The 16,405-nt window shown below is 45.1% G+C and overlaps 1 protein-coding gene across 3 annotated transcripts in view; it reads left to right on the top strand.

The window, feature by feature from the left end:
• Positions 1 to 16,405, top strand: part of znf644b (zinc finger protein 644b) — a 186,236-nt gene that overhangs the window by 129,897 nt on the left and 39,934 nt on the right. For 2 of the 3 annotated variants that reach the window (XM_068036756.1, XM_068036755.1), the window contains one exon: positions 8,777 to 8,879. The exons of the other annotated variant lie outside the window; for it this stretch is intronic. In XM_068036756.1, coding sequence (XP_067892857.1) covers positions 8,839 to 8,879 — 41 coding nt within the window. In that variant the 5' untranslated portion in view covers positions 8,777 to 8,838. The remainder of the gene's footprint in view (positions 1 to 8,776; positions 8,880 to 16,405) is intronic. 3 annotated transcript variants of the gene reach the window in all.

Here is a 16,405-nt window from a genome sequence, read left to right as displayed (position 1 = left end):
TGCTGGGGCCTTGACAGAAATCTTTGCATCCTCATTGGCTACAGGTGAGGTCCCAGAGGACTGGAGAATAGCCAATGTTGTTCCTTTGTTTAAGAAGGGTGGCAAGGATAATCCAGGAAATTATAGGCCGGTGAGCCTTACGTCAGTGGTAGGGAAACTATTAGAGAGGATTCTTCGGGACAGGATTTACTCCCATTTGGAAACAAACCAACTTATTAGCGTAGGTTTTGTGAAGGGGAGGTCGTGTCTTACTAATTTGATTGTTTTTTGAGGAAGTGACGAAGATGATTGATGAAGGAAGGGCAGTGGATGTTATCTATATGGACTTCAGTAAAGCCTTTGACAAGGTCCCTCATGGCAGACTGGTACAAAAGGTGAAGTCACACGGGATCAGAGGTGAGCTGGCAAGATGGATACAGAACTGGCTCGGTCATAGAAGACAGAGGGTATCAGTGGATGGGTGTTTTTCTGAATGGAAGGATGTGACTAATGGTGTTCCGCAGGGATCAGTGCTGGGACCTTTGCTGTTTGAAGTATATATAAATGATTTGGAGGAAAATGTAACTGGTCTGATTAGTAAGTTTGCGGACGACACAAAGGTTGGTGGAGTTGCGGATAATGATGAGGATTGTCAGAAGATACAGCAGGACATAGATCGGTTGGAGACTTAGGCGGAGAAATGGCAGATGGAGTTTAATCCGGACAAATGTGAGGTAATGCATTTTGGAAGGCATAATGCAGGTGGGAGGTATACAGTAAATGGCAGAACCCTTAGGAGTATTGACAGGCAGAGAGATCTGGGCGTACAGGTCCACAGGTCACTGAAAGTGGCAACGCAGGTGGATAAGGTAGTCAAGAAGGCATACGGCATGCTTGCCTTCATCAGTCGGGGCATAGAGTATAAAAATTGGCAAGTCATGCTGCAGCTGTACAGAACCTTAGTTAGACCACACTTAGAGTATTGCGTGCAATTCTGGTCGCCACACTACCAGAAGGACGTGGAGGCTTTGGAGAGGGTACAAAGGAGGTTTACCAGGATGTTGCCTGGTCTGGAGGGCATTAGCTATGAGGAGAGGTTGGAAAAACTGATTGTTTTCACTGGAACGACGGAGGTGGAGGGGCGACATGATAGAGGTTTACAAAGTTATGAGCGGCATGGACAGAGTGGATAGTCAGAAGCTTTTTCCCAGGGTGGAAGAGTCAGTTACTAGGGGACATAGGTTTAAGGTGAGAGGGGCAAAGTTTAGAGGGGATGTGCGAGGCAAGTTCTTTACACAGAGGGTGGTGAGTGCCTGGAACTTGCTGCCAGTGGAGGTGGTGGAAGCAGATACGATAGCGACGTTTAAGAGACATCTTGACAAATACATGAATAGGAAGGGAATAGAGGGATATGGACCCCGGAAGTGCAGAAGGTTTTAGTTTAGGCAGGCATCAAGATCGGCGCAGGCTTGGAGGGCCGAATAACCTGTTCTTGTGCTTTACTGTTCTTTGTTCTTTGTATGTGGCGGTCGTCCTCCTCGTGGAGGTGCCCTTGGGGGTATCGCTAGAGCCTTCTGCACCTGCATCATTGTGGGGGAGGCCTCTGGCATTGTGGCATGCTTCCTGTGCATGTCAGTGCACTTCTCCTGCATGCACTCAAGTGAATCCCACATATGGCTCTCCCAAAAGGTTGGCCACTCTCTCTATGAAGAAGCTCATAGGCTCCTAGCCTTTAACCATGGTAGTACAGATGAGCTGATGGACTCCTCCATCCTCAGTCCATGACCCCGCACTGCATCAGGGAGCTCTGACATGTGGGAGCACATCTGCTCCTGTTCTAGGTGGAGCCGCCTTTCTTGTGACTGCTGAGGCCCTGCATCTGTGCCCAGCTAAGCAGGGTTTTGTCTGTCCTCCCTCCTTCAAGGGTAATTGCCCACAGCTGCCTCTGCCTCTGGCACCTGCTCCTGCACAATAGTGCCATGCTCCTCACCCAGTGCCACCTTATCTAAATACCTGCCAGAACCCACTCAGGTGAGAGGACCTGCACTTGTGGAAGCTGCTCTTGCCAGGTGTGATGATGCTTCTTTGGTTTTGTGGTGTTCTTATGGGACCGCAGAGGGAGAGCATGAGGGTGTTATTGGATGGATGCCTGAACCTGTGGAAGACACGAGAATAGATCATGAGAAGTAGCCTAGGCGAATAGAAGCCACTGCAGTGTTGAGGCTACCCAGTGCAGTTCAACGCTTGGCATATTATTGGACAGCACTGCATACTACCCGCTCCCCCCCCCCGCCCGACCCAATGAGCGCTTTGGCTCTGGAATCACAATCGCCACAATGAGTTCCCATTTCACCAGGGCTGACTTCCTCCTTATCTGGGGTGCTGGCTATCTCCATCTTCCATTGGCGTGATCCTCTGGAGGTGCAACAACACTATGGCTCTGAGCTGGTCTGAGGGGTCAGTAAGTGCCCTCGGCACATACCATGCCCTTTTTTAGGAGCAGCATTTTCCCTGAGGGTCTGTCTGCTGGAGAGTGCAAGCCCAGAAGCCAGTTCTGAAGGTTAGGGGTAGCACTCACTAAAGGCCTGCACAGATCAGGAAAAAGAACCCGACGAAAGCACAACGGACCCGAGCCCGACCTAGCCCGAGTCCCTCCTATTTTACCCCAAGCCTGACCCACCCCGACCCTGACTCGACCCAGCCCGATCCTGACCCGACCATCTCTTGACTTACCTTTGGACTCGGGACCTCCAGGAAGCTGTAGTGCATGCGTAATGACATCATAGTGACGTCACTCGCTCACTATGCAGACTCCGTTTCGTCCCGGGCTCCCAGCTTGGGTGTTTTTTAATTTCAATACTTAACAGCAGAGCACTTAACGTGTGTGCGCGGCCCGGCCTGACCCGAGCCGAGCCGAGCCCGAAAGCCGGATCCGGAAGAGGGGCCTGACCCGACCTGAAGCCAATGTATGTCGTCGGGTTTGGGTCGGGTAGCAGGCCTTTAGCACTCACTTCTCAGAGCGTATGAGGTAGTTGAACCGTTTGTGGCACTGAATCCAGGATCTTCTAATGATACTTTTGCTGCTCTTATTGGCTGCTATCTCAATCCAGGCCTGTTTGATCTAGGAGGGTAGCCTCCTGCTACCACCCTCTGGGAAGGCGGAACTCCCTCCTCTTCCTCACTGCCTCCAGCATAACCTCAAGGTCATTGTCTGAGAACTGAGGGGCTGCGCTGCCCCAGATGTCAGACCTTTGATTTTGCAGCGACATTTAGTGACACTGCAGTCCAGTCCAAGGCTCCAAGACAATCTTCAGCTTACTCCCTGCCGTGGGGAGTTTAAATTGGGCCCGCACTTCTTCTGGCCCGCTTCTGTTTCTGCCCCACCTCCCCCAGCTTGTAATTGACTATTCAACCTGACCGCAATCCAGTTAAGGTGTTGCCCCTCCGAAAATCGTAAGTTTAATCTGCTTCTGCTGGTGTGGGTTTGGGACCTGGAAACAGCCCCAACTTCTGTTTCCCGACCCCAATGTAAAAATTCAACCCAAAGAGTCTGCAAAAAGATACAAATAGATTAAGTGAGTGGACAAAAATTTAGCAGATGAAGTATATGGTGGGAAAATGTGATGCTGTCCACTTTTGGTAAGAAGAATAGAAAAGCAAAGTATTATTTAAATGGAGAGGGACTTCAGAATGCTGCAGTACAGAGGAATCCGGGTGCCCTTGTACATGAATCACAAAAAGTTAGCATGCAGGTGCAGCAAGTTAATAGGAAGGCAGATGTAATATTGGCCTTTATTGTCTAAAGGGGATGGAGTATAAAAATAGGGAAGGCTTGCTACAACAGGGTGTTGGTAAGACCACATCTAGAGTACTGCGTACAGTTTTGGTTTCCTTATTTAAGGAGGGATATACTTGCATTGGAGGCAGTTCAGAGAAGATTCACTAGGTTAATTTGTGGATGAAGGGGTTGTCTTACGAGGAAAGATTGAGTAGATTCTGCCAATACTCAATATTTAGAAGGATGAGAAGTGATCTTATTGGAACGTGAGATTCTGAGTGGCCTTAACAGGGTGGTTGCTGAGAGGATATTGCCCTCATGGGGGTATCTAGAACTAGGGGGCATAGTTTCAGAATAAGTGGTCACCCATTTAAGATGGAGGTGAGGAGGAACTTCTTTTCTCAGAGGGTTGTTAATCTTTGAAATTTTCTACTCCAGAGACCTGTGAAACTGTATCATTGAATATATTCAAGGCTGAGATAGACAGACCCTTGAAATATAGAGGAGTCGAGGGTTGTTGGGAACAGGCAGGAAACTGCAGTTGAGGCCAAGATCAGATCAGCCATGATCTTATTGAATGACGGGCAGGCTCAAGGGGCTGTATGGCCGTCTCCTATTTTTATGTTCTTTTGTACTGCAATTAATCTCAACCATAATTATTGTACTACGGGCCATTCTTTAAATTTCATCCCAGTTTTGCAAATGCCAAAGCGTGTATTTTTTCAGTAGAAGAATGTTTAAATTTTTCCTCTTTCACTTCCGTTTCATCTTGCACAGTGCCACAGTTAAATGGCTGGTTGCTAGATTGCTCTCTTGACCTACTAGGAGGCGTCACTTGTGGTTGTAATCAGTTCAAGCAACTTTGTTTTTTTGGCAGATGTAACATAAAATTGGAAGTATTTTGCTCAGTAAAGTTTGCTTATATTATCAAAGCATTCAGAATAGAATATTTAACTGTCTGTCTTTCACAAAGCTAGTCACAGAATTCAACCCCCATAGTGAAGCAGCTCGAGATATTAGTTCAGTTAGAACTCTTCACTAACGAAGAAATCAGAACTGTAACTGTCTTGAAGCATGACATTCTCTGGAGCTAGGTTTCAGAACAATGAAATGAGGACTTGTCTAAGATTTCAAAGTCGTCACTGAGTCTCAGAATGATCAGGAGTAATGAAAAATGCTTAAGATCCTAGGGATTGTGCTGTCACTTTATTGGTGATATCATTGTGATTCTGTATTATGAGGAAGTACATTGCAAAAATCAGGTTGACAGTTGGCTCTGTTAAATGGTAGCATGTAAGGGTGTGTTTCTAACATTCATATTTTTATTAACAAGGGGATATTTATTTTGGAAAGTGCATTTTTCTTGCACTTTTTAGGTTTTTTTTGTTACATGACATTCACAGTAAAAGGCAACTTTGCTAAAGCAGAGTGATTTATTAAAAGAAAATTCTTGTTTCACATTGGCAGTTATTTAATTCTGTCCTTAGTTGCTTTCCTAAAATGACACTTCTTCAGTTAGGATATTAAGACTTCTTTGCAGCCTCCATCAGCACCGTTCCATGTCAGTTACTGGGAGACTTGCTTTGTGAGTTGAGATGGGATTCTTCCAGTTATGGACAAATTTTCTCTTGCAATACTTTGCCACTAAAACCAAGGACCACTGAGGATAACCAAGTTTAAATGTTAAAGTTGGTTTCAAACAAAGACAGTTTTGACTAGCATTTCAGTACTCGAGTCATAATGGTTATTGCATTAATGTGAACTAAGGTTCCTGAAAATTCAGATATCACTGACACCTAAATTTTTGAACAAATTGTTGTGTCTTAAGCAGTGAAACTATAAAAGGTCCTTACATATAAAGCTCTCCACAGGTGTGAATTTTGAGATGTGCATTGTTGGCCAACTCTATATTCTGCATTTTAGCTGTCCAGTGTGTTACAACTAGGTGTGAAAGGGTCTAGGGTTCCCTTTCAGCCTTCACCTGGTCTGACAGTAACAGGGTTTAATTTTAAACACACTTTTTTTTTAAGCTTCCCCCTTAGTGAACCCTTGTTCACTGCTTTCCAATTATAAGGCAAAGAAACCAGCACAAACAGGTTTTCTTAGGTTTAAAGAAGAAAGGTTGAAACTTATTAAACTTAAACTCTAATTCGGTTAATGCCTACGGATACATGACACACCCAAGCGAGCATGCAGACGCGAAACACACATGCAGATAGAGACAGAACAGAGCAGAAGAAATAAAGTGGAAAAGTTTGAGGCAATCTCTGAAGAGGGTTTTTGTTACGGATCTTCATGCTCACTGCAGAGTCCTTGATTGTAGATAGATCTTGCTTTTCATTGGGGCCCAGTATTATTCTTAAACCTTGTTCGCTGTAGGAGACTCTTCTCTCTTGGGGTTCATGTGTCTTCAATGGATTTGGAGTTAAGTGAGAAAGAGATGGGAGCAGACAGACAGGAGAGGCTGTGGTGAGCCAGCCAGCAGAGATCTTTTTAGTCCATGACCAAACAGACACTCTGTTCAAACTTCCTTCAGGTAAAAGGTGTTGCTATGGGTACCCACATGGGCCCTAGTTATGCCTGTCTTTTTGTGGGATATGTCGAACATTCCTTGTTCCAGTCCTACTCGGGCCCCCTCCCCCAACTCTTTTTCCACCCTTCTCTCACCTTTGCATTGGCCATCTCCGACACTTCCCTTCCCTTCCTCAACTTCTCTGTCTCCATCTCTGGGGATAGGCTGTCTACTAATATTCATTATAAGCCCACCGACTCCCACAGATACCTCGACTACACTTCTTCACACCCTGCCTCCTGTAAGGACTCCATTCCATTATCCCAGTTTTTCCATCTCCGACGCATCTGCTCTGATGATGCTACCTTCCATGACAGCGCTTTTGATATGTCTTCCTTTTTCCTCAACCGAGGATTCCACCCCCCCCCCCCCCCCCCCCCACCCACTGTGATTGACAGGGCCCTCAACTGTGTCCGGCCCATTTCTTGTACCTCTACCCTCACCCCTTCCCCTCCCTCCCAGAACCGCGACAGGGTTCCCCTTGTCCTCACTTTCCACCCCATCAGCCTCCATATCCAAAGGATCATCCTCTGCTGTTTCCGCTACCTCCAGCCTGATACCACTACCAAAGGCATCTTCCCCTCCCTTCTCGTCAGCATTCCGAAGGGATCGTTTCCTCCACGACACCCTGGTCCACTCCATTACCCCCACCACCTCATCCCTTTCCCACGGACCTTCCCCTGCAGGCGCAGGAGGTGTAATACCTGCCTATTTACCGGCTCTCTCCTCACTATCCCAGGGCCCAAACACTCCTTTCAGGTGAAGCAGCAATTTACTTGTACTTCTTTCAATGTAGTATACTGTATTCGCTGCTCACAATGTGGTCGCCTCTACATTGGGGAGACCAAACGGAGACTGGGTGACCGCTTTGCGGAACACCTCTGCTCAGTCCAAAAGCATGACCCCGAGCTTCCAGTTGCTTGCCATTTCAATACTCCCCCCTGCTCTCACGCTCACATCTCTGTCCTGGGATTGCTGCAGTGTTCCAGTGAATATCAACGCAAGCTCGAGGAACAGCATCTCATTTACCAATTGGGCACGTTACAGCCTGCCAGACTGAACATTGAGTTCAATAATTTCAGAGCATGACGGGCCCCCCATTTTACTTTTATCTTTAGTTTTTTTTTCTTTTTTTTTTGTGTTTATTTAATTTTAGTTTGTTCAGTTTGTTTCTACTGTGCCTACCCACTGTTTTTTTCATGTTTGTGCTTGTGGCTGTTCAGTTTTCAGTTCATTAACACCCTATCTGTACTAATGCTTTGTCTTTCAACACACCGGGCGGCACAGTGGCGCAGTGGTTAGCACCGCAGCCTCACAGCTCCAGCGACCCGGGTTCAATTCTGGGTACTGCCTGTGTGGAGTTTGCAAGTTCTCCCTGTGTTTTCTCCGGGTGCTCCGGTTTCCTCCCACAAGCCAAAAGACTTGCAGGTTGGTAGATAAATTGGCCATTATAAATTGCCCCTAGTATAGGTAGGTGGTAGGGAAATATAGGGACATGTGGGGATGTGGTAGGAATATGGGATTAGTGTAGGATTAGTATAAATGGGTGGTTGATGGTTGGCACAGACTCGGTGGGCCGAAGGGCCTGTTTCAGTGCTGTATCTCTAAACTAAACTAAACACCATTAACATATTGTTTGCCTTTGCTCCATGACCTTCTGGTCAGCTATTCTGTGACCTTGTCCTATCTATACCTTTTCTTTTGTTATATCTTGCCCCACCCCTGCTTTACTTGCTTCAAATCTTTTACATTTCTTATATCTGCCAGTTCTGAAGAAGGGTCACTGACCTGAAATGTTAACTCTGCTTCTCTCTCCACAGATGCTGCCAGAACTTCTGAGTTTTTCCAGCACTTTCTGTTTTTATTTCAGATTTCCAGCATCCGCAGTATTTTGCTTTTATTACTCTGTTCAAACTGTTTGTACAATTAAGAAAAAACAGGTTGCCAGCAGGCTTGTCACATGACCAGCTGGTCTGACCACATCTCTTTGTGGATTTGGCCATCCCAGCAGTCATCCTGAAATTTGTGCTCCCTCACCTTCAACATCTGGTGCTCAAAGTCCATTGCGGGTTAAATTAGATAAGGGAAGTAATCCATTTGTCTTCCCAAGCACTGTCTGTTAATATGCAAATATCTTTCCAGCCAAGGGCCTGGTGATTTTTTTAAAACAAGTCCTTTCTTCACTTCAACAGTTTTCAAAACAATGTTCATATGACAAACTTAATGTACCTTATTTTTGGCAGGTGGGGCGGTCTGCATGACAGTGCTAAGTATTTAAAAAGGATGATTGTTGTCTTAAATCTGTAAGCATGGCAACATTATTGTTTGGGTATTATCGAGCTTAGATAACCTATGATAAAATAAGTTTTTATTTTAAAGAATTCCCCATCTTTTATATATTAATAATTGTAGCAATGATCATGAGTTTTTGTAATTTTTTTGAACAGATTACAAGATCAGTATTGTCAGTGTTTGGATCCTGTTGACTCCAACTACAAGGCAGTGCATCATGGCCTTGAATGACGCAGATATGGATGAGGAGTGTAAGGAGTAAGTATCGCTGTGTTTCAGTTAATTAGTTTAAAAAGTGGTAAAATGTCTAAAGTCTAGATTTGAGTATTTTACAGTCGTGTCTTAACATATTTAAAACCGTAGAAATTTGAATGACTTAACTGTCCATAAAACATTTGTCATTTTCATTAAAAACAAGATGTCCTACTGAAGGGATCACAGTGTAGTTACAATTCCCTTTGTAACTTTTAGGATGTGCAACTTATGAAATCAGGAAATTAATTTTTCTAATTTTTTTTCCATCGCACTTCACTGCACTGCTATCAATTAATAGAGAGTTTATGGGTTGTAGAAGTTCATGTTACTAAATTCCTATTGAATTGCAGTGAAGCAGGGGAATTAGCAAAGCATTTAGGAGAAGATGAACCTATTCAGAATGGAATATCAAGACCCCAAATTTGGCATTCAGCCCAAAAATAAAACTATGGGATAATAAAAGCAAAATACTGCAGATACTAGAAATCTGAAATAAAAACAAGAAATGCTAGAAATATTCAGCAGATCTGGCAGCATCTGTGGAGAGAGAAGCAGAGTTAACGTTTCAGGTCAGTGATCTTTCATCAGAACTATGGGCATATTTAAAATATTGGAAAAGTAGGAAAGTCTAATTCATGGAGAGTATTGCTGAAAACAGACATTTTGTCGAAGCTTTTTGTCTTGCACTCATCAGGACAATCGCAATAATACCAACATAAGGGAAAACAACAAATTTATACTTTGAGAAGAGAATGCTGAGTGGTTAGCAAGTGGACTCTGACTGATAGAGGTGTTGCCATGGAGAATGCACCAGTTTATGGTGACTGACAGTTAACTTCCAAGCTTTGTTTGAAATTTAAACCAGGCAGCTTGACTCTGGTCAAGGCATTGCCCTGAGGAATGAACCAGCGATTCAACCAATCAACACTCTTCTCATACAGATGGTGGAGGATGGGAGTCAGGCACGAATGAGGGTTTCAGCAGCATATGGGCTAAAGTTAGGGTTGGAGGGGATATAAAATTGTATAGAAGCATAGAAAAATTATGGCACAGAAGGAGGCCATTCAGCCCATAGATAGAAGTAGGCAGTCTGTAATGTTGTGCATATGAGGTCAGAGTCTAAAGCTAGTCTGATGTTGACCATGAAACAGTTGTTGATTGTTGTAAAAACCCATCTGGTTCACTAATGTCCTTTAGGGAAGGAAATCTGCCATCCTTACCTGGTCTGGCTGACATGTGACTCCAGACCACAGCAATGTGGTTGACTCTTAATGCCCTCTGAAATGGCGTAGAAAGCCACTCAGTTGTTTCAAACCGCTACAAAGTCTAATAAAAGGAATGAAACTGGATGGACCACCCGGCATCAACCTAGGCACTGGAAACGACAACGGAATACCCAGCCCTGTCAACCCTGCAAAGTCCTCCTTACTAACATCAGGGGGCTTGTGCCAAAATTGGGATAGATGTCCCACAGACTAGTCAAGCAACAGCCTGACATAGTCATACTCACGGAATCATACCTTACAGACAATGTCCCAGATACCACCATCACCATCCCTGGGTATGTCCTGTCCCACCGGCAGGACAGACCCACCAGAGGTGGCGGCACAGTGGTATACAGTCGGGAGGGAGTTGACCTGGGAGCCCTCAACATTGACTCCGGACCCCATGAAGTCTCAAGGCATCAGGTCAAAAATGGGCAAGGAAACCATGTGCTGATTACCACCTACCGCCCCTCCTCGGCGGATGAGTCAGTGCTTCTCCATGTTGAACACCAATTGGAAGAAGTACTGAAGGGTAGCAAGTGCACAGAATGTACTCTGGGTGGGGGACTTCAATGTTCATCACCAAGAGTGGCTCAGTAGCACCACTACTAACCGAGCGGCCCGAGTCCTAAAGGACTGGGTCTGTGGCAGGTGAACCAACAAGAGGGAAAAACCTACTTGACCTCGTCCTCACCAATCTACCTGTCGCAGATGCATCTGTCCATGACAGTATTGGTAGGAATGACCACAGCACAGTGCTTGTGGAGACTAAGACCGGTCTTCACATTGAGGATACCCACCATTGTGTTGTATGGCACTACTAAATGGGATAGATTTCGAACAGAACTAGCAACTCAAAACTAGTCATCTATGAGGCGCTGTGGGCCACCAGCAGCAGCAGAATTGTACTCAACCACAATCTGTAACCTCATGGCCCGGCATATCCCCCACTTTACCATTACCATCAAGCCGGGGATCAATCCTGGTTCAATGAAGAGTGCAGGAGGGCATGCCAGGATCAGCACCAGGCTTACCTAGTCTGGTGAAGCTACAACAGGACTACTTGCATGCCAAATAGCAGAAGCAGCATGCAATAGACAGGGCTAAGCAATCCCACAAGCAACGGATCAGATCTAAGCACTGCAGTCCTGCCACATCCAGTCATGAATAGTGGCGGACAATTAAACAACTGACAGGAGGAGGAGGCTCCACAAATATCCCCATCCTCAACGATGGGGGAGCCCAGCACATCGGTGCAAAGGCAAGGCTGAAGCATTTTCATCCATCTCAGCCTGCTCTTGAGGTCCCCAGTCTCACAGATGCCAGTCTTCAGTCAATTTGATTCACTCTGCATGATATCAAGAAACGGCTAAAGGCACTGGATACTGCAAAGGCTATGGACCTTGACAACATTCCAGCAATTGTACTGAAGACTTGTGCTCCAAAACTAGCCGTGCCCTTAGCCAAGCCGTTCCAGTACAGCTACAACACTGACATCTATCCGGCAATGTGGAAAATTGCCTAGGTATGTAATGTGCACAAAAAGCGGGACAAATCCAACCCGGTCAGTTACTGCCCTATCAGTCTACTCTTAATCATCAGAAAAGTGATGGATTGTGTCGTCGAAAGTGCTATCAAGTGGCATTTGCTCAGCGATAACATGCTCACCAATGCTCCGTTTGGGTTCTGCCAGGGCCGCTCAGCTCCTGACCTCATTCCAGCCTTTGTCCAAACATGGACAAAAGAGCTGAACTCTAGAGCTGAGGTGTGAGTGACTACCCTTGACATCAAGGCAGCATTTGACCGAGTATGGCATCAAGGAGCCCTAGCAAAACTGAAGTCAATGGGAATCAGGGAAAATCTCCACAGGTTGGAGTCATAACTAGCACAAAGGAAGATGGTTTTGTTGGAGGTCAATCATCTCAGTCCCAGGACATCATTGCAGGAGTTCCTCAGGGTAGCGTCCTAGGCCCAACCATCTTCAGCTACTTCATCAATGACCTACCGTCCTTCCATCATAAGGTCAGAAGTGGAGATGTTTACTGGTGATTGTGCAATTTTCAGTATCATTTGCAACTCCTCAGTTACTGAAGCAGCCAGAGTCCAGATGCAGCACGACTAGGACAACATTCAGGCTTGGGCTGGTAAGTGGCAAGTAACATTCGTGCCACACAAGTGCCAGGCAATGACCATTTCAAACAAGAGAGAATCTAACCATCTCCTCTTGATGTTCAATGGCATTACCATTGCTGAGTCCCCCACTATTAACATCCTGGGGGTTACCATTGACCAGAAACTGAAATGGACCAGCCACATAAATACTGTGGCTACAAGAGCAGGTCAGAGGCTGGGAATTCTGCAGCAAGCAACTCACCTACTGATTCCCCAATGATGTCCATCATCTACAAGGCACAAGTCAGGAGTGTGATGGAATAGTCTCCACCTGCCTGGATGGGTGCAGCTCCAACAACACTCAAGAAGCTTGACACCATCTCCATAAAGTGGCCCGCTTGATTAGTACCCCATCCACCACTTTCAACATTCACTCCCTCCACCACCAACGCTCAGTGGCAGCAGTGTGTACCATCTACAAGGTGCACAGCAGCAACTCAAAGTCTCCTTCAACAACACCTTCCAAACCCATGACCTCTACCGCCTAGAAGGGCAAGGGCAGCAGATGCATGGGAACACCACCACCTGCAAGTTCCCCTCCCAAGCCACGGACCATCATGACTTGGAACTATACCACCGTTCCTTCACTGTCACTGGGTCAAAATCCTGGAACTTCCTTTCTAACAGCGCTGTTGGTGTACCTGCACCCCAAAGACTGCAGCGGTTCAAGAAACATAGAAAATAGCAGGAGTAGGCCATTTGGCCCTTTGAGCCTGCTTTGCCATTCATTATGATTATGGCTGATCAACTAACTTAGTAGCCTGTTCCGGCTTTCGCCCCATACCCTTTGATCCCTTTAGACCCAAATTGAAAACATTCAATTTTTTGGCCTCAACTACTTTCTGTGGTAGCGAATTCCACAGGCTCACCAATCTCTGGGTGAAGAGATTTCTCCTCATCTCAGTCCTGAAAGGTTTACCCCGTATCCTTAGACTGTGACCCCTGGTTCTGGGCTCCCCCACCATCGGGAACATCCTTCCTGCATCTACCCTGTCAAGTCGTGTTAGCCGCCACCTTCTCAAGGGCAATTAGGGATAGGCAATAAATGGTGGCATAGCCATAGCCCACATCCCAGGACTGAATAAAAGAAAGTTCAGCTCAGGGTCGAATAGGATGACTGTTTTGTGACCAGTTTGGTTTAACCTGAGTCAGTACCTGGAGAAGGAAGTAGAGTTGGTAGCAAAGTTACAGAAATTTGTGGAAAGGTTCAAAAACAATTGCTGACTCTTGAGAGAGGTGGCGAGAGTGGCGCTTAATGCTGTTGTGTGGAAGTTGATCGCATGGAGGGGAGAAAGGATAGGTTCTTGAGAGACTCTGGAGGCAATGGTGCAGGGCAAGAAGCGAAGTCATTGTGGAGATGCCTTGGTTACAAATGGATAGCCAAGAGTGGAATCATAGACAGCCGTCCCACTAAACTGGACACTGAAGGTGAGGCATTAGACGATGATGGTGTGAATGAGGAGGGATATCACACTATGGTCATGGTGACAGAGAATGTTGTTTGTGATTTTGGTTAGGGCTGTTTTGGCACTGTGGAAAGGACAGAACCTGATTGGAGATTCAAACATTGTGTTATAGGAGAAATGGGCATGGATTTTCAGGGTGCTGTTGTATACAGCAAAAAATTAAAACACTAAACTTGCTACAAACACAAAATTAGTTTAAAAAGTATTGAAAATGCATGCAATTTTATCTGATTTCTGTTTTGAGTTTGTTGTTGTAGGGGGGGTACTATTTTAATTTGAATGACTGATAAGTAAATCAGTTAATAAGCGAACAGTTTTAACATAATGGAGTCAAGATTAATTTGAAGACTTTGGCAAGAACTGCAACTTTACATAATTATATGAAAATATTTAAATTTTCGGTTTACAGTGATTTCCTGCACTTAGTACAGGATAAGATCAATTTGAACTCTCATTCTCGGAATTAATAATCCAGAAATCATTGGCAAAATTTTCAAATGTCTGTGGAGGCATGACTGGAGGCAGATGGGTCTGCAGTTTCCTACTGCCAGCTGGCGTGCTTGTCTCCCGCCATGGTCCCGTCTCAGCGCCATTTTTGTTCCAGGAGGTTCAGGAGGGTTAAATGACCTATTAAGGCCACTCAGCTGAAGCCACTGGAATTCCAGTCAGCATCTGGGTTCCCCTCTGAGGTCGAAACACGGCAAAAGGATGGCAGGGGTGGGTGGGAGAGTGGGCAGCGCTTCATCCAGCTAGGGAAACCCGCACCCACCTTAGCTGTCGGGTCACAGCTATGGCTGCTGGCCATCCAGTGGCGAGGTTGCCCCTCCACAATGACGGTCTGGCAGCTGTGGTCTTCTAAATAATTATTAAAATCTCTTCAGAGGGTGTCTCCAGCTTTGAGGTGGTGTCTCGATTACTTTCCTCAGTGTCAGTTACATGTTTGTTCCACAGTTTAAATTTAAGGTTTTTTTCTTTGATCCTATTGCTGTAAGAGCTCCACCAAAACGTTTTGGTACAGCCGCCTGCAGTTAATGCCTTAGATCCAAGTTCAAGGCATTCGTGTTAGTTGTTATGCTTTTCTGTACATTTTTAGTTCACTGGGGAACTCCAGTCCAAGTTTGTTAGAAGTGCTCTTTTACGGTGACCAAGCAGGTGTGGCATCAATAGGTTTGAGCTTCAGGCGCTGACCTGAACCAGTCTGTACATTCTAATAGACAACACACAGTGGTCCACCTTATCACGTACAGGAAGGGGCTTATTCTCAAGTCCTTTGTTTGGTTGCTGTATGAATTGCTCATTATTTTGGCAAGGTTTTCTGATTATCTCAACACAACTAAACTAACAGAAAATGCTGGAAATACTCAGCGGGCCAGGCAGCATCTGTGGAGAGACACAGAGCAATGTTTTCTGACCTGCTGCCTGGCTTGGTCCAGCATTTTCTGTTTATATCTCAGTGTGGATCCTGGAAATCTATCTTTCCCTTTAAACAGCTGACAGAGTTGATTCATTGTCTGCAAACATAAATGGTTGATGGTGCATCCAAAAGTTATGTTAGGAAATCTCTGAAACTTGCTGTTACCCAGAAATCTATCTGTGTGCAACAGTGAGTAAATCAGCTCCTGCTGTACCTTTCCTGGAGCAGAGACAGACAATCTTGAATTCCAGTTGGTCTATTGTTCTAGAAAATTTCTTTATGTTTCACTTCCATTTCAATCATTGGTTTCGTTTTTACTTTCTGGAGATTTCTTCATTTTAATAAATTGGTTTTAACCCCTCAAAAATTATGATAATGCAACATTCTACTGATGAGTAATGCCAGCCAGATCTCGATGTTCTTTCTCAACTCAGGGGCCAGCTTCTTCACAGATTCAGCAAGATTCAAATTGATAGCCTGCTTGTTGAAAGAGATTTCTATCTCAAAGGTTAGCACCATCTGTGGTTGATGTGTTAGTGGCTTCCTGAAAAACACTAGGAACAAAATTTATATAATCTAAACAGAGAAAATTGTCCATGAATGTGTTTGTTTTATTATATTGTCAGATGTGTTGCATTTTTAAGTGCTTTAAACACCTTTCAGCCTTGGGACTCAATCCAAGATCTATTAGAATATGTACAGAAAGGAAGAGTTGCATTTAATTAGCGTATTGCCATATCTCTCTCTCTGAAATGTTGTAAAGTGCTTCTCGTGCAACAAATTACTTTCAAGTGCAATGACTGTTGTTACCTAGTCAAATGCTGCAGTCATATGCACACACAATAGCCCACAGCAATAGGATGAAAGAGTTATTTATTTTGGTGCTGAGTTGGAGGAATTTTATTTTATTTTATTTAGAAATACAGCACTGAAACAGGCCCTTCGGCCCACCGAGTCTGTGCCGACCATCAACCTCCCATTTATACTAATCCTACACTAATCCCATATTCCTACCTGTCCCCACCTGTCCCTATATTCCCCTACCACCTACCTATACTAGGGGCAATTTATAATGGCCAATTTACCTATCAACCTGCAAGTCTTCTGGCTGTGGGAGGAAACCGGAGTACCCGGCGTAAACCCACGCAGACACAGGGAGAATGTTAGAACTTTAGAACTGCCTGCTCCTCACAACTAGTGTAATGGATCTTT

This window comes from Heterodontus francisci, chromosome 8 (genome assembly GCF_036365525.1).
Source record: "Heterodontus francisci isolate sHetFra1 chromosome 8, sHetFra1.hap1, whole genome shotgun sequence".
NCBI lineage: Eukaryota > Metazoa > Chordata > Chondrichthyes > Heterodontiformes > Heterodontidae > Heterodontus > Heterodontus francisci.
The sequence above is the reverse complement of the archived record's forward strand: the minus strand, read 5'-3'. Positions and strand labels throughout refer to the sequence as shown.